The sequence below is a fragment of the Montipora foliosa genome, chromosome 2, assembly GCF_036669935.1.
Source record: "Montipora foliosa isolate CH-2021 chromosome 2, ASM3666993v2, whole genome shotgun sequence".
NCBI classification, from domain to species: domain Eukaryota; kingdom Metazoa; phylum Cnidaria; class Anthozoa; order Scleractinia; family Acroporidae; genus Montipora; species Montipora foliosa.
The window spans coordinates 53,895,934-53,920,933 of NC_090870.1; the positions used below are offsets into that span (position 1 = coordinate 53,895,934).

The following is a 25,000-nucleotide window of genomic DNA, read 5'->3' on the forward strand; positions in this document are numbered from 1 at the left end:
GGCGTGGCCCAGGCTTTTTTTGACCCCTAAATGAGACCATATTTAAAACACATTAAATAGCCATTTTTAAATTTCTTCTCGTGCAACTCTGAACGCGACCTTGACGGCTACATATGGGCTACATAAGAAGGCGTTTTGCCATGAACACCCTAAGTCAAAAATAGGTTTTGTCGGGTCAAATCCTGGTAAGGAAAAATTTTAGAGTTTCAAGTTTTAAATATTTAAAGGTTCAATATTATTGGCGTTTGTGAAAAAGGAGGAGAAAAGACGGATTTTAAACTGTGAGACCAAGAACTTTTAATTGATGATTTGTAGTAGTCATAAATTTTTGTGGCTGTCGTTGCGGAAATTAGCGGGTCTTGCAGATGTGTGCAGGTGTGAATTACTTTAGTATTAGTCCATGTGAGAAGGACAACAAACCTCTCAGTGTAAATTAACAAAGGGGGGACATAAAGTAATTAGAAGAATAAACAAGAATAAGATTTTGTAAACTGATCAAAACAAATAATTTTGCACGGAGGAAATGAGACTTTTTGCAAAACTATTTGTTTAGATCAGTTTATAAAACCTTATTGTTGTTTATTCTTCTAATTATTTTATGTCCCCCCTTTGTTAATTTTACAAACTAAATTTGGCACCTTTGGTAAAAATTAATTTTGAGGTTCAATTTGAGGACTCTTTTCAGTCCGCATGCTGACATGTGCTAGCTGACATTGATTTAGTGATTTGCTCCGCGTACTAGGCAGGGGTGGATCCAGGATTTTTCTTCGCAGGGGGGGCACCACTAAGGAATGCTGTGGCTGATTGGTGACGTTTTTTTTTTGCAGCATACAAGTTTTATCAGAAAGCCTCAGGTCCTCTCAGGAAGGGGGAGGGGGAGGGGGGGGGGGGTGCACCCTCCTCCTAGATCTGTTCCCTGCTAAGGTGGTGCAAAATCTATCAGCAAAGACTAGAAAGAAATCTTTGATGGTGTATTAAATTTTACATAGGATGACACCCGACTACTTTAAATTAAATTTTGTTTTTCGCAATAATGTACATTAATTCCTACCGTGGAATACTGAAAACAAATTAGTGCATCCACAACCCTGTACTGATTATTAAAAAAAGCTTTAATTTTGTAGAGTGGAGCATACTTGTGGAATAGTTTACCCCTAGAACTATGCCAAGCAGCTTTTATTGTCTTAAATTTTATTCTTTTGAACTGTAGTTAGGGAGACAGGTTGTTAGTTCATTATGTAATTTAGCTGATGGAATACCATGTATAAATAATGTTATCTATCTATCTTAACCAACAACAAACAACCAACACTCAAGAAGACAAAAGATAATAATCAATATTTTATTGAAAGTACTCTGGTAAAATTAAAAACATGTATTCATCTAAATTTTGCAAGAAACCAGAGGAATGCAAATTCAATGATATCAATCAACAGACTGTCAACTTCCTTCAGGCATAAAGGATAGTAAATCGCCAAACCATAGTTGCTCAAATTCACTTGCTAATGGCGATGTTTTGAATTGCTTGAAACCCTGCAGATAATAGTAGGTGAAAAATGTTAGCAGAAGTTAATCAGTTTTTCATTATGTAACTGATTTACAGGGGAAAATTTAATAGATGAAAATTAATTGTTTTTTGTTACACAGCTGAGAACAACAGAACACTATCCAAGCAAAATCCTTACTGGATTGACAGCTCGTCTTGTTTTCCCTGGTAAACCTACCAGTGAGAAGACAAGCTTTTTACAAGGCACATCGCGGCAAGTTCAGACCCTAGGCTTTGTTCAAATGAAAGGCTGCCTAGCTTATGCCACTGAAACCACAATAAAAAGTCCTAAAATATCTCAATTACAGATCAGATTATTTTTTTTCACGAATAAATCTCAACAAACTTTCTAACAAATGTCTCTGATGCTGTTATTCCTGCTGTCAAATTATAGGCATCAAAATTCATATGTTTCACTGGTTATCAGCCGCTATTGTAAACCCTGTGAATGGGAAGATTGTGCCACTTTCTTAGATGGACTATTACTATTTATAAGTGAACATTAAATTTTAATCTGTCCAGTCAAACATAGTAATTACCTCAGGAATTGCTAGATTTTCATCATTCATCGATCCCTTCTCACCAGCCTGAATAGCAGAATTATGAAGTATCTGAAAGAATAAATGAAAAAAAATTTCCCACTTTGATTCCAAAAATGTTATTTATAAGCAAATTAATCATTACAAGCAATATATTTTATGGGTACTAAGACCATAGCAAAAAGAGAAACTAGCTTGTCGATTTTAGACAAATTTTTCATTTTTATTCTCAGTATTACAAATATGATTAACTACAAAAATTAACACCTCTAAAATACCATTCAAATACCACAGGAGCTATTCAGAAGATCAACACTCCCAGCACGTAGCCACCTCATGTGCAGTAATAGTAAAGTACTGTTATTGTTCTGAAAATGTAAAAGCAATGTTGTAATACCTCTAAAACTTTGTCAATCAAATTTACACAGCCACATTGTGCATGGGTAGAAATCTTGTTCTGTACCTTGGCAAGATAAACATATTTTTCTATAACTTCAGAAAGCAAAGGAGGGCTAGAAGGAAAAAAACGTCATGGTGAAATGAAAAGACACTTTAGCAGAGCATACCTCCCTCAAAAATGCCTTGCACTTAGCGTTTACAAATGAAGAGGAAGCCTCTACAGCCTTCTCTGCAAAGAACCTAGAACATAATATACAAACCACTTTAATAAAATATAAGGGCTGATATTCAACTCATTCCGAACAATAAATTTCTTTATAACATATTAAACAATCAATCACATTTATGTTTACTACATTTTTCATTACTACTTAACCCTTTCACTCCTGCATGTGGGGTTCCCCATTGACGAGTAAAATCTTCTGGCGTTAGACAGAGTAAAATCTGTAAGTCTTAGTGGTCTTTACAGGAGTGAAATGGTTAATGGGAACATAGTTTTTGAGTGAACCTAGCTGTTGTTAACGGGAACATAGTTTTTGAGTGAACGTAGCTGTTGTTAACCCTCTCACTCTTGTGGGGTTCCCCATTGACGAGAAAAATCGTCTGGCGTTAGACAGAGTAAAATCTATAAGTCTGTCTCAGTGGCCCTTACAGTAGTGAAAGGGTTAAGGAGTGAGAATAATAATAATAATGAATAATAATTAGTGACATTTACCCAGGAAGCTCTACTCACCCGAAAGTGGTTTTCAAGGAGGTCCTGCATCCCATTGAATTGGAATTAAGAAGTGTTGGCTTTTACTCTGTCTATAGTCAGGTGAAATGTTGGTTTTTATTCTGTCTTCGTTAATTTCTGTCTAATTTCAGGCGATTTTACTCGTCAATGGCAGGCGGGTTCAGGAGTCAATGGGTTAACACACCATATTCATAAACAGTGGCCAAGAAATTAGCCTTTTGTCTTCATGCTACTCATCCTCACTAGTCTCGTTAGCATGGACAAGGTTCAAAAGAATCTTTGCTCCAAAGTGAGGCTAGCCAGGATGATTAGGTCTATTATCTTATCAAAAAACTTAAGACAACTTACAATGTAAGTTTATCTGAGCAAAAAATATATATATTTATGACAAAATGACTGAGTGGAATTCATCTGTACTTTTATTCTGGTCACAAGAACCCACATTATTTAGTTTAATAAAGCGTGCGCACACCGAACTTGAACTGAATCTACATGTAGGGTTAATGCAGCTTCAGGATCTCCTTTTTATATTGCCTCATTTTTTGGGTTGGGTGTTCAGTTTTGTCTGATTCTTCTTCAAAGACATCTTTTTCACCCACAATACTGGAAAAAGGATGCAGGCTTGAAAGGATTTTCAACTGTGTGCATTGCTTGTAACCCACACACAAAATACTTATTAAAGCACTAGGTTGCATCAGCTGGTGAATCAAAATTGATGACCAAACTAAAAACATGACCTAAAATAACAAAAACCAGTCAAGAATAAATTTTGTGAGAAGTGTTGACCAATATCTCGAAATCTGTAGCTCATCAGTGGGTAATTGTGAAGAAGAGCTCCCCAAAAATCCTGTCGGCCGACAGTTGACCGACAGCTTACCGACAGTCTAGCGACAGCTAACCAACAGGTTATCGATCGGTTAAGAAAAAAGAAAAATTGTGGTAAAAACGAGCAGTTAACGTGACATTCCGTAATGGTGATGTATGACTCGACAGACTTCACCTACTTACCGATCAACTGTTATCAGTTGTTATCAGATGCGTATAGGATATATCACTTGCGTAATTTACAACACACCAGACAATCTAAGAATCGCATTGGAAGATAATTTAATCGAAAACTCTGCTAACAACTCTGAAAACCATAAGCTACGTATCAATACATAGTTAGTAGCGGAGACAAACACTTTCCTTCAAATCGCCCTACAATGCAACGGCGACAGTTGACCGACAGTCGGCCGACAGGTTTTTTGGGGAGCTCTTCTTCACAATTACCCATCAGTGAAAAACCCAATTTTTTTGTAAACAATTTAGATCCGTTTCTTCACATTTTTCAAGAAATTTTAAAAAAATGTTCGAGTGGAATCTTTTACAAAAAATATTAAGTCACCGAATTGGTTTTTAAGATGTTAAATTTTTCAAAAAAACTGATTTGTAGAGGGTCTTTTATTACTGCTGTAATGTTGCCATGGCAACCGTTGGGGACTCACAATCAACACTATACCCGTGAAAAACCTTAAGTTTCAAGCCTCCTTCATTTTCTTTATGGCAAATTAAATATTCAAATAATTTCCTGATTTTTTACCAAACCTGCTTTTCACAAGACATCCAAAAGAGAGAACATGTTTCCTCCACTTCAATTTGAGCTCATTGTTTGCAGTTAAACAGTCACAGAGGGTCTGCACAAGACGTGGCTGCTGTCTTTCACTAGAGACCAAACCAGAGTTGCTGTAACAAAAGTTTGTCTTCCCTTTTTTAACGTAGGAGCAGTTTGCACAGCAAACAGTTTTTGAGTCTCCCTGAGCTTCAGGTGAAGTGTCTTTTTTTTCATCATCACTTATATGTTCCAAACATTCATTTTGTTCTTCAACATGAGAAGAACTATTACAATGTTCAGAGTACTTGCTTGAGGCACAGGAAAAGCAACTGGTTGAATTAACGCCACAGAGTTCACCATTTTTGCACCTGCCAGAGAAAGATGATGATGCTTTTTCATATGCCAAGGCCAACGAAAACCAATATCGATAGTACCAAGGATGAAGCAATGCACATCTTTGAAGAGCACTTATTTCATCTGATTGATAAAAAATAAAACATAAAAAATTAAGCAAATTGAATTGAGAAAAATGTTGAAGGTAAATGGGACTATACAGGGCATTACTCAATACAGGAATGGAACAGAACGAACTGCAATAAACCACCATATGCCAGAACGAGGTGGAATGAACAGCTTCTGTGGCAGAATGAACCTGAAAAATGCCAAAATACGGCGAAAGTTTTTCATGAACATATCGCAAGAGAAGACAGTTCAACAAATATTTTCAATATGGGGCAGGGGTGTACAGGTGTACATTTCATATACTGTTTCACTATTACACTACCAGTCAAGAAACCTTGAACACTTTCATTTTATTCTCACTGACAGATCAGTTTGAAAACCACCGACTAATTATTGCTGTTTGTGGTTTAGTTTTAAATTTGTACACCTAATTGGCCTTTTCCTTTTCCTTTCCTTCTAGAATGTTAAAAATAATATTACATGGTTTGTTCCTTTGTCATTCTGGTCCATGCTTAAATCCACTTTAATCCGCTCCACTCTGATGTTATTCAGGTTTATTCCACTTCATTCCAGTGTCATTACTTCCCGCTTTCACATTCTGATATCATTCTTGTTCATTCCATTTAATTCCAGAGTCCTTCCACCTTGTTTTGGCATATTCTGGTTTATTCCATTATTTTCTGTTAGAACTATTGCATTTCTTTGTGTAGTAATGCCTCATCTATACATACTTTTTGCTGATTATCTAGGTGGACAGTGGTGGGGGTTCAGAAGCTCACGGCATTATAGTTCCTAAACTCCAATGTTTATTCTTCCCCATTCAAATCAGAATTGCATAGCTTGTTGACCACTCTCAGTGGATATAAACCCACTTTTGTTTATGGCTCAACCCGAAAGCCTCCAAGGAGGCTAAAAGCAAGTTGGTCAATACCATTGTTGGGGTTTTAGTTCTATCTTGCTTCTTGCACACAATTTACAATACAATGTGTTACCATTTTTTATCATTTTAGCCACTTTCATTTCTCGCTTGCTTTACATCTCCTAATCACTGATTCCTTAACAATAATCATGTCTTGTCCTATTCTTGAAATGTGCTTACTTACAGATCCTTATACCTTCAATATTTCCCATGGCACTATATATCTGAGATGATAAGTACAAAAAAGTAGAATCATTTTGGTGGTTATCATCCTGCAAAGAGAAACAAACATTGTACAGTAATGAAATGGTACAGTATATGAAATGAATCATATATGAACTGTGGATATGAAATCAAGTGAAGCTATGATCTTCGCAGTTATGAACGCAATTTTTACAATTGCGTAGAGAAGCCTGAAAAATTCAGGACTTCAACGGGGTTTGAACCCGTGACCTCGCGATTCCGATGCGACGCTCTAACCAACTGAGCTATGAAGCCACTGACATTGGGAGCTGGTCATTTGTGGGTTCTAATGGTCCCGTCAGGAATGAATCAATGATGAAATGGTATATGAAATGAATCATATATGAACTGCGGATATGAAATCATGTGAAGCTATGATCTTCGCAGTTATGAACGCATATCCCGATATGATTTCATATGCGCAGTTCATATATGATTCATTTCATATACCATTTCGTCATTGATTCATTCCTGACGCGACCATTAGAACCCACAAATGACCAGCTCCCAACGTCAGTGGCTTCATAGCTCAGTTGGTTAGAGCGTCGCATCGGAATCGCGAGGTCACGGGTTCAAACCCCGTTGAAGTCCTGAATTTTTCAGGCTTCTCTACGCAATTGTAAAAATTGCGTTCATAACTGCGAAGATCATAGCTTCACTTGATTGTACAGTAATATGCTTAGCAATATACTTAGCTTCCCTTCTAAACATGTTTTGATTGGTATGTTGATGTTCAGAGATCTGCATTGGTGTAAGTGAAAAAGAAGACAAAAAAACCTCTTGGAGCAGAGCAGAGAAACAACTCAAACCTTTAAATAATAGCTTTGGGATTCCAATCTGAGACACACTGGAAGAAGGTCAGCACAGCTTCTCCTCAATAATAATTATAAAAATTATTCATCTTGCAATAAACTTCATGTTCTAACTGATATGTCCAGAAAAGCATGTATTACTAATTAGATGCACGCGAATTTCAAGAACCATCACAACTTCAACATCACTATGTCTCGGAGTACAGACAAATTTATTGACCTCACAAAAAGTCCCCAAAATGCTGCTCCTCAAATAAGGATAAGCTGTTGCATTTATCCTAAGCTAAAAATACATGTAACGCTAACCATTACCCTTACCATATTAATTGTTGGAAATAGGTATCACATACACTGTACTTAGACTTAACGAGACACTTTGTGTTGGATGTCAAAATTGAGTGTGAAAATAAAAACTTTCTGGACATACGTGTGTAATCCACACTGACCTGAATTTCCCCAACAAGCTTTAAGGCATCTTCAAATTTCTCAAGCTTTAATAAGCACATTGCCATTGATTCAGTCAGTTCCCTGGCAAGGACAGAATTGTTTGGGGATAAATACTGCTGTGACTCCTGGTACATACATAAGGCTTCTTTGTATTGATGTCTTTGATATAGTAAATCTCCTTGAAACTTCTTGATGTTCTGTCTCTCCATCTGATCTCCACTTGTCAATGAACTGCACCTCATAAACCACTGAATAAATAACAAAACCTCAACTCACAAGCAAGCTGATAACTAAAAAATCTTCATATCAGAAGAGTACCTTTTTACAGTTTTACTTATAAGTACCTCTGACATTCATTCATTCATTGCTCAAGTTACATAATGGACATTCCATGGTTTAATTGTTTTTAAAAACAACATTAGGGTTCCAGTCTAATGTCTTTTTTGGTTTGAGAACTAATTAAAAATGAAAATGAGCAAAATGAGATTTACGCAAAATATGAGTGTAAAAAAAATATACATGTACATACCAGTGAATGGAAAAAGGTGAAGTGATCCTCTGTTTAAAAAATGGAATATTGTTTTTGCAATGATTTGCAGTCTTTGTCAGACTGTTTTGTTAAAATGTGTGAAGAATGCTAAGTGCCTTCTTTCAAACATTTTTAAAATGTCATATACATCTGTTTTCTTTTCGGTCAGTATAAAATGTGGACTGCAGACTTGCAGACCCAGACAGCGGACCAGGTATAAAACATGGACTGAGTATAAAACGAGGAATGCGGACTGGTATAAAACACGGACCAGGTGTAAAATGTGGACAAGGTATGGAACAAAGACTGAGTATCAACAAACGGAGTGTATATTAACAAAACTAGGATTGTACTGGCCCAGGAACTGTTTTTAAACAGAAAGCCTTACCGGGTAAGTCCTCTTACTCTGTGTCAACATTTTGTCACATGCACAGAAATGCTCAGTTTACAACATCGACCGGGCTAGAGAAAGTGAGAGTAGAGATTAAATTTTTATCTCAAAATTGTACTTTACCCCACGAATTTAACACGTACTAGTGGGAGTGCAGAAATTGATTTGGGGAACAACAGAAACATGTTAGGCAATATACTTCACCTCTATGTATATTTCTAGGCCTCTGACTGTTGCTATCATAGTTTGAGCCAGGATGGCCAGATGGATCCAAAACATATGAAGACTGTCTTGGATCGTCACTTAGTCTTTACTCTTTAAGTCTGCATAAGAGGCTAAAGATGAAGTCAGTAGTGTGTATGCATAAATCAGAACATGGACTATTACGACAGTTGTTCACTTGGTCGAGTGTTGTTTACAGACGGGCCCGTGCAACACTGAGGTGAACAAAACGTTGTGTCAATCGCAACAAAACATTTATTTTGCGAATAGGTAAATATCACAATTGCATCTCCCACTGAAGGCCTTCAAATTATTTTCTCAATTTCCAAACAAAAAGCTGGTGACCTGTGAAGCCGATTCCATAAATTACTTTCATGTCTTACCTCAGATAAATACAACATAAAAACGTTTTGCAATTTCAACTAAAACCTTGAGCTATTGATCGTTGTTTTGAGCAGCCTAAAAAAACTCCGTCTTATAGCATCACAATTTAACACTACTGTTCAATTCTTGTCGTCAGCCTGTCAACATCTCCTTGCTCTCTCAGTGTTTTGTATTCAGTCTGCGTTTTGTGCTTAGTCCGCAGTCTTCAGTCCGCATTTTATACTCAGTCCGTGTTTTATACCCGGTCCGCAGTCCTCATTTTATACTATCCAGTTTTCTTTTGAGTTACTGCGAGACAACTTCGACATTGGTTTTTAAAGGAAAATCATTTGAGGTCAATTACGCCACCAGTGGCCTCCTTGCTGTCACCTAAGACATCTTAACTAAAAGGCCCTTCTCGAGAAGCCTGTTGACTGTTTTTCAGGACTGTTGGCCAACAGTTTACCAACAGTTGGCTGACAGATTGTTTTGGGGAGCTGTTCTTGGGGATCGAACTAATATTGCATCACCAAAATTATAGTTTGATTGAAAATGAATTAAGCCTCTTCCACTCTTTGTCTTCCTTAATACGTCCATGGACCTGTGCATTTTTCAAAAGAATCGACAACAACAGGAATCCCCTCCCCCAAGAATTAACATATACAGTAGGCCACCCATTGATCTTCAGACTAATTAATGCACTGTAAACATGATAAAATTTTTTGTACCGACTGTTCTCGAAGTCACATCTGTGAAACACAGAGGAAAAACTCCACATTTTAAATTTGAAATGCATGAAAAAGGCTCTAACTAACAGAGGCATTATTCAAGTATATGGAAATAAGTAGCCCTGTATTCTGTAGCTTAATTTTGATCTAATTAACAATTAGATCCGTAGCCCGCAAGCCCGGCTACCAGGGGCACCCAACGTCAATTTTCGGAAAATATCTGTTCGGAAGACGATTTGAGATCTAGAATTTTCGGAACATTTGTTGTAAAATTCCTTGCTTGCCTGCCTGTCCTAGGGTTTTCGAATATCTAAAAAATTGAATAATTGCCCATTTTTAACGGATTTTTACCCTAAAAAGATCACCTAGAATTTTCGGGAGCCTTTTTTCTGGCTGAAATTTTTGAAAAGGTAAGTTTTGATCCCTATAATTTTCGGATCACTAGACTTTCAGCTAGGGAATCCGAACAGATAAATGAAATTTAGGGGATAAAAATACGCCTATATCTACCGTTTGAACACTAGAATACTTTAAACAATGCTAGGTTTAAGTGGTTTTGAACTATATTCTCGTTGGGTACCCCTGCGGCTACGCGTCAATAGCCCATGAGGCGAAGCCGAATGGGCTCAACAAACCTCTGGACTGCATTGCTTTGGTCTGTACGTTTCTTGAGTTCTTTCTGTCCTTGAATTTGGTTCTCCAAAGATCTCCTCGTCGAATTCAAACTCAAAACCCTTCATATTGTTGTCAACTTCCCTTCGTTACCGATAAGTAATATGTACGTAGAGGTATACAAGGGTTTACCGGCATATGGGTATGCACTGGTTACACTATCATAAGGGTTAAATGAAATATCCAGGTCATTTCATTACGTTTACATGAGCTATGTTCTATAATGACTGCAGGCTCAATCTTATAGGAGAGGAGAGAGTCGAGAGAGTCAGTCAGTTCAGAGAAGTAAAGTTATAACACTTTTTGTCAATCGAAGCAAGATCTAATGGAACGAACTTTTCCCCGATCCAAGCAGAGATCAATCATCAAGAAACATCAGCGTAAAGCACGCCTCTCGCGAAATGCAGACATTTTGGTAAGTTCATGTTTGTTTCATCAAAGGTCGTGCTGTACTTTATATATACATGTATAGCGAAGATATCGATGACCTCTCGTATTGATATTAATGATATGTGCCAACCAGAGCCTTATTGGATGCCGAAACAAAGGGTTCTTTTGTTCGGTGGTCGGCAAATTTGAATATCAAAAGAAATTTGACATCAATGTTTGTAAACAGGTATCGTCCCTATAGCTATATGAAGGCTCGTTGGAATATATATATTGAACCATTATTTTGCAATTCCATCAATAGATTTTCCTAGACTATATGCTGTTTCTGAAACGGCTGGCCACTGAATCAAACCTCAAGGCACAGGAAGAAAGAACAAATACATTGCAAGCTCAGCATGTGAATGATGTCTTACGGGTGAGACAGCAGAAAATCTAAAGCACTGCATGGATATTTGCAGAATACCCCACAACACCTCACCACTATTGTTTTCCCTAGGCAGCGTTCTTTCAAGAACGAGTCGGAATACAAAAGAGCTCATTCTTATTCAATGAAATGCCAATAAGTTGCAGGGTATTCTGCAATTTAGCCCACTGCATTTACTGAAAACGGCAAATAACAGGCTGGTGCTGCGCATAAAAGCAGGATAATATTCTCTTGTTCTAGCTTTTCTCTTGAAGACATTGCTCGATCTCTGTAGCTAATGAGCTCAGACCAGCCTGACTTCGTCTCGGTTGCTGGGCCGAGACAAGAAACTCTTGTACCTGTCTCGGTAGCCTCGCAGCTCCTACAAGGTCTCACCTGATTGGAGACCACCCTTAAGGTTTAACAAAAGAACAAATAACAGAAACAATGGACCCTAGAGGATAGAGTTGCAGCCCTTTTGTTTTAGGCCTAGGGTCCATTGTTTCTGTTATTTGTTCTTTTGTTAAACCTCAAGGGTGGTCTCCAATCAGGTGAGACCTTGTAAGAGCTGCGAGGTGACCCACCGGTCTCTTGTAAATGACAACAAATCTCAGACCGGGTCCAGAAATTTCAAGCCCATATGCTTTTGGGTCAGCGATACATTTATTACAAAAAAGATATCATATCGTTCCGGTTTCATGTAAATGGCTGCAAAAATTTTGTACCGGTACAAGTTCATACCGGTCTGAGTTCGTCCTAGCCTCATGTAAATACCCCCTTTAACCCTTTCCATTTGACAGAACTGACCAGCCATACCGGCCAGCATTTGGAAGGCCTAACTCTACAACGCATTACCAAAGCAATACACTTTGAGGATGATATACATGTATACTCCTACAGAAGAATGCCAGGGATTATCATCAAGTGTTCCTTTAAATTCCTGCATTTTCTTTGCAAACTGACAAGTCTGGCCAGCTATACCATGCCTAAAATAGGATGTCGTTTTCTGCCAGTTCTGACAAAAAGAAAGCACCATTAGCAAAGCAAACATGACCACAAACATACGGATCCTTTGTGGAATTCATGGTGATACAACTGTAGATCCAAGACAATTATTTTTGTACACACAAATTTAAAAAATAAGGCTGAAACACATGTGATTCACTTACAAACCTTCACATTTGTGGCCAATTTCACTGTATTTGTGTTACTAATACTGAGTGTGGACTGCCTATTTTGGTGTTTCATTGTTGTGGACTTGTCATCCTTTCAAGGCCCTGTTAGGTGAGGCCCTTTCAATCGTCCTTAGAAACCCCTAATAATTTATCTGGGAAAATTGAAAGGGACTCTGCTTGTATAAAAGAAAAAAAGCGATCTTGCTTGCAGACTGAAACCCAGGTTCAAATCCCAGCATGTGCAGTCCGAAGTCCACTCAGTTTTCCATCCATTTGAGATCAGTTACAGTGTCAGAGAACCAGTATTAATGGCAACAAGTTGTACATGAAATTAGCATTGGCAGTGGCACCAACCCTTGCTGTAACAATGTAGACCGAATGCATAAATGGCGGCCAAAAAAATGTTCTTTTGTTTATGTGCTACTTAGACTCACTAGCCTCGCTTGCATGTACAAAATACAAAAGAAATGTTGCTTGAGAGCGAGGCTAGTGAGTATAATTAGCACATAAACCAAAGAAAATTTTTTTGGCCACCATTTATGCATTCGGTCTATAGAACCATTGATAAAGAATCCTTCGGGTTGCTTTTGACTGCTGTTGGCCTCTAGTCTTGTGTCTCCATGGTAATTCACCTGGGTTGGCACTTGTCTTGGTTTGAAATACACAATCTTGGGTGTATTAGTAGCATGCTAATATGGGATAGCCTGCATAACAAGTGTTTCTGTTGGGTTTCAGTGAATTGAGGACTTTCAACCAAGCAAAAAAATGAAGAGACAGGGAGAGGAGGGAAGGAAACACTTGCCCACAAACCCCAACATTCCCGAAGAACACCTTTTTCACACTTTTACACTTGAGCGCACACCTGTCAGGAACATCTCAAAAAAAACGACCAATGAGAAGAAGCACTTTTCAACAGAAATAAATTATTTTATGTAAATTACTAACTTAAAAACAAACACAGCACTTAGTCTAGTGAAACTTGTGAATGCGAAGTACATGGAAATGTTGTTTAAACTAGAGAGCTTCAGGACCGGCCAAACCAAGCGATAAGTGCAGCACATGCAGAGCCGATTTCAAATTAAATACCCTATTCCTTAACATAAGCGAGTCTCTCGTGAGATTAATATGCTGGAATATTTAAGAGTGCCTGTCCTTTAAAATCAAAGATATCGTGGCAAGGTTAGAAATTCGATTTCAATCATATTTTAATGTTGAATAGGTTGGGATGTGACTAAAATCACTCCACTGAGTTTTTTCAGTGAAGTATCCCTTTATTCCAAAGAAAAAGGCAAACAATGAAAATCCATTAAAATGTCATTTGAGGCACTAAATTATTACAAGGGTCTGACAGCCTTGTGTGCAAAGGGAAATCAGGCTACCACATTTAAAATGATTTTGGGAAATCGTGCGTTGTTCTGGCTTTCATGCAAACAAAATAATTCAATTTCTAAGGCATACAAAAGAAAGAATAATTCACTTCTTCTAAGATGAAAAACTGACTCATACATGTAGTTCAAGTTCAAGTTCATTAAATGAACTTGAACTTGAACTATTCACACTTATTCAACTACAATATATACATCTCAAAAAGGCTGCACCAATCAGATCCTCAAGTTTGTGGGCGAACGCATTCTTCGAAGTGTTGGGGTTTGCGGGCAAGCATTTCCTTTCCCCCTCTCTTCTTTTTTGCTTGGCCAAGACATCGGAAAAGCCTGCTTCTCAATATTCCTCTTCTGTTCCCCACGGAAACGCTTGCTATGCAAGCTAAATATGGGATGAATTTCAGTTATTGCAACTCTGCTTGTTTAGTAATAATAGATGCTAATGGTTTGTTTTACCTTTTCTAGAATGTGTTAAAAAGTTGCAAGGGGTGAAAGGATGGAAGCTTAACTGCATCAAATCATAGACATCAGAAATCAATGTCCTGTAAATACATTGTACCTTTGTAAAAAGCTTCAGGAATGATTGTAAACTATACATTGTTAGGGGATGAATGAAAAATTTTCAGGATTTGTAAATAATAACATTATTGATTGACATAATCATTGTAATTCATTGTAGTGATTTTTTGAATTCTTATTAAAAGAAACCAGTTCACCAGTTCACCAGCGCACTTTTATTCAGGCTGTGTGGTGGAGTCTTTCCCAGTCATCTCATGTACAATACGACCCATCGACCATGGTGTTTGTGTACTAAAGCACAGAATAATGATCATTCCATTCTCACCTGAAATCATTTGCACCATTGTTGTTTGCAATTCTACAACGAATTATCCAAATCCTTTATTTTAAGGTCCTATCCAAATTCAGGGATAATCGGACCCTGAGGCTTTCATAACGGCAAGCCATTTTTAACCCTTTGCTAAATGGTGTTAGGACATAGGACCAAGCATAGGCCACAAAAAGAGGAACAGCACTTTTACAATGTAAGAGGCAAAATGTAAATTGCTTGCATATTTGCGTGCAGTTAGTAAATAAGACAGTGATTTTGACCTAAACCATAAAAATAATGAGTTATAAGGCTCTAAATGTACTCATTTGAATGGAATAATTGAATAAAAGGTGACCAAACTGACCACTGTAAGCCATTTATTATGATAATTTTTTCATTCAATATTTTCTGTCTTCTCTTTTTTTTCAAGTCTGTAGCAAGGGATGTACACATTATTTTGTTATAGTGAAGTGATAATGAGATGTTGTACTTCTCACTCCCTCTTTCCTTTTTAAAACTCAGCAAACAATGCCATGTACCTTTTTGAGTTGAAAGGACTCCTAGACTTAAAGTCCTATGAAAGACTCTATTTCCATGACTGCCAATGTCAGTAATTGGGCACTAAAGATTTATGAAAAATCTTTTGAAACACAGACAATTTTATCACTAGATGGCATCAAAACATTTCAAATTATGCAATCCTTCAGACAGTATAATACTTTCGCTGAAAGTGGTCATGAACTGACTGATGTGTCAAATTAAACTGTCATTTGGGAGCAGTGATGGAAGTACAGAGTCCACTCTGTTGCACCAGAAGTTTGCACATGTGCTGTGATACTGACGACCGCCATATGTCAGTTTGCCATCCCCATTTTTTGATGAACCTGCCGTCACTTTGTCCACATTTAACAGACAAATCCCACATGCCACACTGCCATCTTCAGAAGCTGTAACATGATGAAGACTGAAATCCATACTGGTTTGGGAAGGCTGATAAGAAAACAACAGTGATGTAAGCACTTACCAAGTTAACTGTCAGGGAGATACCTCTTAAAACCTTGTTTATGTTAGGCTGTTAAATGCCAAGTGAGCAATTTGAAGTGTTAATACTAGCTGTCACAAGACTTCAATAGAAGTCAAAAGAAGTCTGGTATTCTGCGATCTGTACCTCATTAAGAGGGTTTCAGTTAAAAGCAAGTTCATAACACTTACCAGAATATTTGAACCAGAAAGAAAGGCTGAAATGCCCTTCCAAGTCCTGTTGATTTCTTGTTGGATATCTTGAAGCTTTTTGTTATTTGGAGCTACAATAATTTTGAGGGAGAGATGAGAGAATACCATTGGAACAATTATTTTGAAACAATGAATAATGCAATCATAACAATAATATTATGGTTACATAAGTATGAAAGATTTGTTAAGTCAATCCTTATACATGTTAACTGTATGTGAGATATGCTACAGCTGGATTCTCTGTTTTGAGAATATTAAAATGAAAATCAATGATTGACTTACATTAATGTTACCACATTTTGCCTTCTGTTTTTGTCGGAGGGAAATACTGTAGGCTAGCCCGGACAGACGAGGATGCTCGTCGTCTCGCTTCGGGGTGTAAATTTTGGATTTTGGTCTCGCTTAGGGTGTTCCGGGCAAAGCGCCAATATTTTAAGCCACCAAGGTCTCGTTTAGGGTTCCGCAAAGAAACACAGAATTACACGAAGAGAAAGAGAAGTCAAATTTTCTTTTTAACTTGTTTTTAGGGGTCAAAATTTCCTTAAGCCACGCCCAGATTAGTGTCCTTTAGGGGTCACAAAAAACTTGAGCCATGCCCAGATGGTCTCCTTTAGGGGTTAAATTCAAAATTTCCGACGCGACGAGCATCCCCGTCTGTTCCATATGGGAGTCCCCCCCCCCATTGTGAATGATTTAGTATTGATTTGGATATTCAAAAGAGGTTCACACCACTTCTTTAACTTTCAGGAAATAGATCAATAGCAAAAAGAGAGCTTTCACAGCTACAGTTACTTGATTTATTTTCATATGCTTTTACCTGATTTATTTATTGATGCCTTTATCCTCAAAGTGACTCTATAAATCTCAACTATAGCTGCAAGAAAAACATTTACATTATTAATTATGTTTGGTGATATTGTCAAGAGTGAAACTTATCTCTGCCTTTGTTTGCTCATTGACCAATTAGAATGCTTGGTTTATAACTTCCCTTTGCACTAAATTACCTCTTTTCTGCAATATGTTACCTGAAAAGTGTGATATGGTATATAAACCATGTCAAAGGTTTCTTGTGGTATAAGTATTTGAATGATAAATTGACCTGTAATCTGGGCCTGTGTTTTATCACGTATTTATCTTGAAGAAAGCAGCTTGTACATGTTTTACTCAGGAGCTCTGGAAATACTGCTAAATGTGAGCAAAGCAGAATTCCTTCATCCCCTAATACCTGAAAAATATGTTGTCCCTTGCTTGGACTCCAGCACTTCTTCTTTTACAGACTGCTCTGCAATTTTCTGAATGGCCAATGTAGCAGTTGCTAAGGTTAAGAGACAACTGTTTAGACAGCGACTCCAAGCATGGGCATGTTGATCCATATCCTAATTTTCAGAAACAAATAACTAGTCTTTAGTTTGATCCAAAAAAGTTCCTGCTTCTAAAGATGTTAACTTTAAGACAGTAAAGTAATCTTAATAATGTCTTCATCAGTTGAAAGGTTTATTTCATTTGTCTGTACTAGTTTGGTTGCCATGAACCTTAAAATGTTGTGCAGTAAAACTTCAGGTCCCAGTTGTTCAAAGCTCTATTATTGTGATAAGTTAATCCTGGATTACTGGAAACTGACATTGTAGTTAATTTACTGATCAAAAACAATTTCCACACTTGACTTAGACTTTTGTTAACCTACTTCAGCATAAAACTTCATGGTTAAGGCTTTTTTGGCCAGCAAAATTCAAGCCTTTGGTTAGTATTTGGTCATGGATTAGTATTACTCAGCATTTTAACAACAGGATCCAAGCACTGAACTGATCAATATAATAATACTTGAAGGAAAAACAAGTTATGTTTTCAACAGTGATATGGCCAGAATTGAATGTAGGAGCAAGGATGGCACAGTCAGTTAGTGCGTGACCTTGGTGCAAGAGGTCCTGAAATCGATTCCCGGATCTCGCATCTTTGTTTCGACCTCTTTCCTTTCCGTGTAGCTAAGTAGCTTTAAATACCTGTAAAACAGAGCACTGATGGAGAGGGGGGAGTAAAATGAGCGCACCATTGACCTCAGGTTTGTCAGTTGAATTACTGTTACGAGTTATCGACGTTAAATATGGTTACTTTACTTTTTACTTTTGTAGTAGCCGCGTATATTTATAAGGTACCCACCCCAGACTCGTGTGATAGGAACTTGTAACGCTCTGTTGGCTCCAGAGAAACAGCATTGATGAGAGAGTCACTGGCCTTGCTAGTTAGGTTGGGCTGACATTTATTCTCAGCTGAGGTTGATCCTGTAACAAAGGAGTCAAATGCTCCAAATTTATTACTGGAATTTAAGTCACATTCAGGCTGAGGTGTGCGAGCATCAAAGCTTTCAAATGTACTAAAATCTCCAAAATCTTGATTAAGATCTTCCTTTAAGTTAGCAGTTTGAGAGTTACCAGCCATGCCAGAAGTTACACTTAAATTCTGAACATCCTCTGTAGACTTAAAAGCACCAAAATCACTCTCCTTGGAGGATTTAATTTGGTCGGATACTTCAAAGCCTCCAAAGTCCGCAAACTTATCATCATTTGTTTGGTCCTCTGTTGTTGCTGGGTTTGAGGCACTGAACAGGGATCCACCTGAACCAACATCAAGTGCTCTGAAAGCACTGTATCTATCCCCAGAAGTCTCAACTTGGTTGGATGGTTGAGAAGTATTGCTTTGAAATGCCGAGAAATCTGCAAATGTGTTCTTCTGATTCTCATCTGATGAGTGTGTTTCAGTAGTTAAACTTGTTCCTGAGCTCTTCTTGTCTTCAATGCTCATTGGTTTAATGTCCTTTTCAGATGACCATTCATTGGAAAGCTTAAACATACCCAATGACGAAGCAGGTTTCTCAGAAGTACTAGAATCAAAGCTTGAAAATCCCTTAGCAACAGAAGAAAGAGGACCAGGACTGTGTTGAAAATCACCAAAATCGTCAGTAACAGCAAAGCTTTTACTACCAACATTTTCATCTAATTTAGCATGGGCATTATTCACAGCTTTAGTGAATAAATCAAAACCAGCAATATCAGAGCTCTTGGTCTTGTTGCTTGATTCATTACCCATTGTGAAACTGTCAAATCCTTGAAGAGATTGTACATGATCTCTAGTTTGACCCTCATTGTTTGCAGCAGAAGTTTTGCTTTTATCTTCGGGGTCTTTTCTTCCTTGAAAATCACCAAAATCGTCGACCTGTGACAATACTCCACCAACATGAGGAAGCTTAAAGGCAGGATTAGCTCTGCCACTCCAATCATCAATACCAGTCCGTACTAAATTAACCTCAGGGACTTTAACTTGGTTGAAGGTCTGGTTGGTCAGAGAGAAAGTATTTCCATGCAGTGCTGTTTGACTCTGGAAGTCCCCAAATTCATCCTGACTTGGATTTTGCCCCACAGTGGAAGGCCGTGAATTGCTGTTTAACACTGTTTGCTCTTGAAATCCACTGGACTCCTGCATGGGATTGAAAAAGATTACAGAAAATTTTTCTTGCTCAGCAAAAGTGTATTTCATTTTCGTAATTTCCGGGCGATTACCCGCATCGGTCATTTTTAGCAATAACAAGAAAAAAATTTCAACAGATTACACGCCCTAGCAGATAACCCGCACCCAAAAACAAAAGAAATTCGTGAACTCACAAAGTTATCTGCACGAGCGATAACTTTGAGCTCATACTCAAAAGTAAAACTCTGACATCCGCGTTTAACACCAGGCATTTTGACTCAAAATTGTTCGAGGCTACATGTACACTTATCGTAAATGATTGAAGAGTGTATTTCTCAGTCAATTACCTTTTTATAACGTTTTGAATCAAATAAAAACTTCATTCATTGTTTTTGTTGACAAAATATCCTTTAGCGTGAAATTGGTTAGGTTTTACACCTATTGTTTTTGATCTTCCATTGAATGATAACACTTGTAAAAATCAGTTAAAAAAAAAAGATATCTCAGGCTCTACTGACTCTAAGAAATCGCTTGAAACGGGAAAATAATCTCTACCTCAAGGCAGTGCTTGCTAGGAGTATTTTACTGATGCACCGAATGTTCTGGTGTTTTCAAATTTTGTCCGTGAATGTTTGTTTACACACGTGCCGACAATCACCTCCTATGTGCATCATATTAAGATCTACGACGGGGACGTCAACGAAAACGTCACCTCAAAATTTAACTTTGCACTATCGACAGTTCTTCAAGATTAGTCCATCTCATTCGGGTCGTACAATGTGGGCGAAGTATCCAAAGAATACATTGGTATGAGCGGTTTCAGAGCAAAAATATAGAATGGAAGATTCACATTTGAACGCTCGCATCTTCGTCAAAACCTCAAATTTGGTGATTTCACATCGTCGTTGTAAAGAGAACTGCACGATTATTTGCTAAAATGCGTGCTGCACGTGCAGCACAATTATTTTTCCTCTTTTAACCAATGATACTGTTGTTTCGTGGCGTTGCCGTTGATTAATGCGGCGGCAGTGGCGCCATGAAATGAACATGTCGGCATCAGTTTTTGTGTGTGAATTACTTTAAAGCCTGCTATTTCACATTTTTATTCCTTTGTTTTGTTTTTATTATTCCAGTTGTTGAATAATTTTTTTCTTTTCAACTAAACAAAGAAAGAAGCTGTGAAATTAGCAAAGTAAGAAAGTAATAACACACGCGTGATAGATGATTTTGATTGCCAACGATATTTGTTGATATGTTTTCAATTTGCATTGGTTTTCATCGAGAGCATTTAAGTCTTAGGCAATTAAAGTGGGATAAATAAGGCAATAATACAGTTTTTAGGAACAGTTTCATTAATGACTTTATTTTTTCCCTACTTATGGTTTTAAAACTATACCGGAAGATTATCACATTACCCGCACCTTCCTATAACCCGCACCAAGAACTGTTTGTGGAAAAATTAACACATTACCCGCGGGTAATCGCCTGGAAATTACGGTATATCCTGTCTGCAATTTTGTCACTGCTGTAAGTGTGATACATGTATCTTTCACGTAGCAAACATGATATCAAATCAACTTTTTGATCTTAAAGTTCTCTTTTTTGACGTGTAGTTAGAAAACGTGGCACTCTTTTGAAACATGACCAAGGTACATTGTAGTTACATGTAAGTCCCTTGCACAGGAGGAAACAGATGTCTGTTGCAGAATGATGTTTACCAAGGTGTTTTGTTCAGGATGCAAATGGGAAAAACTCTCAGAGAAGCAAAATGCTTCAATCTGAAAAAAATAAAGAAGCACTTTGCTTCTCAGGAACAAAATTGTTAATTGCATTATGTATGAGTAACTGTAAAAACATTTCAAGGAACACTGTCTCCTCGTTTAAAGGGGTACGAGTAATCTCAGTGACAGACGTGCCTCCTGCTTGTGTTAGACAAACACGTAACATTGTACATCACCTGACTTGTTCCTTGTGCAGCTACTGTCTGAAAGTTTCCAAAACTTGACTGAGGATTTGTCATATTTGATCCTCCCAAACCATTAACTTCTGCTTGGTTGCTATTATTGGTGGGCAGACTCAGTCCATCACGAAGCAAAGGGAAGTGACTTGTGATTGGTCCTGGTTTTGAGACTGGTGGATTACTGGACTTAAATGCTCCAAAACTGTCTTCGGTGTTCTCTGTGAATACACTAGCTCCTTCATTTGTTTCAGGCTGTTTGACAGTTCTAAACACACTGTATCTGTCATTTGGATCGACTGAAAGATCACTGGATGTACTACTGTGGTGTTCACTCACAACATCTCCTTCCATCTTGGTTTTGTTTTGAGAAACGTCTTGAGATGTCTCTGCAAAGCTCCAGCCATGTTCTTTACTCTTCAAGATTCAAGAACAAAGAACCTCATTAGTGACTAAGAATTTTATGGCATTTGATAGAAATTGCGTACAGTTCCCATCTCCCTCAATCCTAGCTTGCCTTTTCAGAAGCACGTCGTCACCCAGGGCACTTATACGTACCACACCAAGGCAGAGTGGTCAGTGGCCAGGAAACTAAATGGGTCATTGTTAGATTTACTAATAAAAGCCTTTTTGTTTTGACAAAATGAGTGTAACTGGTATTAAGGAGGCTCGAAAGGGTTTTTAGCTGCGCGCGAGTACCCTACACACGCCATAACTTTAATAGAAGCACGCGTCAGCTGAATGAATCAAACTTCTATCAAAAGTAGCGCGTGCAACACACCGGAAGTGAAAATACGGCGGAAAATCGCGCGAACCGGAATTAAAACGTGTGGAAAAAAATTGTCTCTATCTCGAAATTTTGCATGGTGACCTATCTTGATATTTTGCATGCACGCATCATTCACGATGTCACTTTAAGTAAAAAAGTTTCGAGGAAATTTATCTAGTACAATTTTCTGTAAACTATACAACATCATTTTTCGATGTATCTTAAATTCTACTAGATAACTTTTTGTCATACTCTTTAATAAGTTAAAGGATTTAGGGAGATTTCCAACAAAGAAATAAAAACAGTGTTTCTTATAATTTTCAAAACCTGAATTTAGAGGGCCTTTTTGTGGACCTGGCGTGTTGCCATGGTAACCGATATGACGTCATAAGTGCCCTTAAAGTATTGACCAACAATAGAGTTGCAAAGACATTTATAGTTTGCCTGCACAATGAAATATCCTTCTTTGGTATCTTTCATCGTTTCACAAAGTTAACACTATAGCAACAAAAAAACCCTTTCGAGCCTCCTTAAAGCAGGGTGTCTTACATGAAAAAGGAGTTTTTAACGAAATGAATTTAGTAATTGTAGTAAAATATATGAAATACACTGTAATGTATTCCAGGTAACTCTGTAATTTAGCAGCCTCCCACACAGATGTTCTTAGGGCTTTGTCATGCGTTCCTCTTCCACTAATGTCTGCTGAAGCGAAAAACCACTTCTGTTCAATGGCTGTTTGCCCACTATTTAAAGAAACCAATCAGCATTGACTAAATTGTATTGCCAATCACATGCTGTGAAAGAATGCCATAAAAAAACATGTGCTTACCCAAAACTGAAAAATGGCATCTGGTTGGTCTGTAATCCATGGCCCGAAGTGGTTTTTCATTTCAGCAGGCGTTAGTGGGGGAGGAACGCACGATACAGCCCTAAGAACGTCTGAATGGGAGGCTTGTAATTTAAAGGCAGAATACTAGTTCATACTTAGTCTATTAGCTTTTAAACTCACCTTACCTCAAATCACCTTTAAGTTAATACTTAGCTTCACTTTTTTGACTACACTTAAATGTGTTGTAACCTGGCCCAGGTTGTTTGAAGCATGGTTAGCGCTAACCGGCATTAAATACCATGGAAACCTGTAGGTTTTGACACCTCTTAACCAACGGTTAGCGCTGAACAGGCTTCGAGCAACCGGCCCCTGGTTGCTATGGACAAATGGTTAACAACAGCCACCCGAGACTCTCCCTTTTCATACAGTAACTAGAGTCCTACTTAACCCATTAGCGAGAAGAATTGCCTGGCATTAGACAGAGCTGAATCTATTACGTCTCACTCCTAGGAGTCAATGGGTAAAAGGGGACATAGTTCTTGAGTCAATGTAGGCGTTATTAACCCATTGACTCCTGAACTGCTCTCTATTGACAAGTGAAATCATCTGGTGTTAGACAGAGTAAAATCTATTATTATAATTTATATTAAACACAAATGTAACACCAAGTAAGCTTTCACGTGAAAACATGATATCTTCACACATGTAAAGATCACTGTTGCTAAGGTTACATATAAAAATCGTGCCTTTCGATGCCTTTGGTGAAATCATTTCGTATTTTATTGATGTTTATATAATAAAATAACGTAACACGAACACTAACATTCACCCGAATTCGAGTGACATTTCCAGTCGTGTGACACCTCAATTTGATTCCAGGGCACTTCTGATCTTATGCCCATATATGGACTGACATTTCTGTATGCTTCCGGCCAAAATAAAATGGTGGTTGTGGTGGTCATGGTAGTCACAGCAGTTGTGGTGGTCATGGTAGTTGTGGAGGTGACAGTGATTGTAGTGGTCACAGTAGTTGTGGTGGTCATGGTGGTCGCAGTGGTCACAGTAGTTGTGGTGGTCGTGGTGGGGGTCACGGTAGTTGCGGTGGTCATGGTTGTCACAGTGGTCGTGGTGGTCACAGTGGTCATAGTGGTCACAGTAGTTGTGGTGGTCGTGGTGGGGGTCACAGTAGTTGTGGTGGTCATGGTGGTCACAGTAGTTGTGGTGGTCATGGTGGTCACAGTGGTTGTGGTGGTCACAGTAGTTGTGGTGGTCATGGTAATTGTGGTGGTGACAGTGATCGTAGTGATCACAGTAGTTGTGGTTGTCATGGTGGTCACAGTAGTTGTGGTGGTCATGGTTGTCACAATGGTCGTGGTGGTCACAGTAGTTGTGGTGGTAATGGTGGTCAGAGTGGTCACAGTGGTTGTGGTGGTCACAATGGTCGGGGTGGTCACAGTAATGGTGGTGGGGGTCACAGTAGTTGCGGTGGTCATGGTTGTCACAGTGATCACAGTAGTTGTGGTGATCGTGGTGGTCACAGTAGTTGTGGTGGTCGTGGTTTTCACAGTAGTTGTGGTGGTCATGGTGATCACAGTGGTGGTGGTGGTCACAGTAGTTGTGGTGGTCATGGTTGTCACAGTGGTCATGGTGGTCACAGTAGTTGTGGTGATAAGTCGGGAAGAGGAAAGACGACTCTGCCAGCCGCCGCCACATTCTTTGATTTGCCGCTCATCCAAAGAAATGGATGAGTCAGTCCACTTGCGACTTGTCAAACCTGTTTTTTTAATTTTTGCACATGATCAATCTTCATGATAAATATTTTTAATTTTCAACTTCTAGTTAAATTAATTAATTAAAATTGTAATTATGATTATTTTATCTATTTATCTGTTTGCTTCTGACTTTAAGTTAAATTGTACATTAACTATGAACTGAGCAAATAAAATCATATTGTATTCCATTCTCAATCACA

General features: G+C 38.1%; 3 protein-coding genes across 8 annotated transcripts in view; 1 reads left to right on the top strand and 2 right to left on the bottom strand.

Moving 5' to 3' along the window:
* Nucleotides 1-1,326: 1,326 nt before the first annotated feature.
* Nucleotides 1,327-10,745, bottom strand: LOC137993559 (uncharacterized). 5 transcript variants are annotated; one of them, XM_068839489.1, is made up of 8 exons: nucleotides 10,563-10,745; nucleotides 7,694-7,942; nucleotides 6,389-6,464; nucleotides 4,805-5,288; nucleotides 2,652-2,724; nucleotides 2,483-2,548; nucleotides 2,086-2,157; nucleotides 1,327-1,533 (listed from the first exon to the last, which is right to left on the bottom strand). In XM_068839489.1, the coding sequence occupies exons 1-8, from the start codon at nucleotides 10,665-10,667 to the stop codon at nucleotides 1,441-1,443; spliced, it is 1,218 nt and encodes a 405-aa protein (XP_068695590.1). In that variant the 5' UTR covers nucleotides 10,668-10,745; the 3' UTR covers nucleotides 1,327-1,440. The 5 variants fall into 5 exon arrangements, with proteins under 5 accessions (XP_068695590.1, XP_068695589.1, XP_068695588.1 ...); XM_068839488.1 differs by having other exon boundaries at nucleotides 2,483-2,542; nucleotides 6,377-6,464; XM_068839487.1 differs by having other exon boundaries at nucleotides 6,377-6,464.
* Nucleotides 10,746-10,838: 93 nt separating this feature from the next.
* On the top strand, nucleotides 10,839-14,670 carry LOC137993563 (centromere protein W-like). The gene is made up of 3 exons (XM_068839495.1): nucleotides 10,839-11,014; nucleotides 11,291-11,404; nucleotides 14,415-14,670. The coding sequence occupies exons 1-3, from the start codon at nucleotides 10,925-10,927 to the stop codon at nucleotides 14,439-14,441; spliced, it is 231 nt and encodes a 76-aa protein (XP_068695596.1). The 5' UTR covers nucleotides 10,839-10,924; the 3' UTR covers nucleotides 14,442-14,670.
* A 468-nt stretch (nucleotides 14,671-15,138) lies between these two features.
* LOC137993562 (synergin gamma-like) overlaps nucleotides 15,139-25,000 on the bottom strand; it is a 24,092-nt gene continuing 14,230 nt past the window's right edge. For both annotated transcript variants that reach the window (XM_068839493.1, XM_068839494.1), the window contains 6 exons: nucleotides 21,431-21,847; nucleotides 18,169-19,482; nucleotides 17,237-17,387; nucleotides 16,829-16,885; nucleotides 15,991-16,082; nucleotides 15,139-15,768 (listed from right to left, as the gene is read on the bottom strand). In XM_068839493.1, the coding sequence (XP_068695594.1) occupies nucleotides 15,532-15,768; nucleotides 15,991-16,082; nucleotides 16,829-16,885; nucleotides 17,237-17,387; nucleotides 18,169-19,482; nucleotides 21,431-21,847 (2,268 nt within the window). In that variant the 3' untranslated portion in view covers nucleotides 15,139-15,531. The remainder of the gene's footprint in view (nucleotides 15,769-15,990; nucleotides 16,083-16,828; nucleotides 16,886-17,236; nucleotides 17,388-18,168; nucleotides 19,483-21,430; nucleotides 21,848-25,000) is intronic.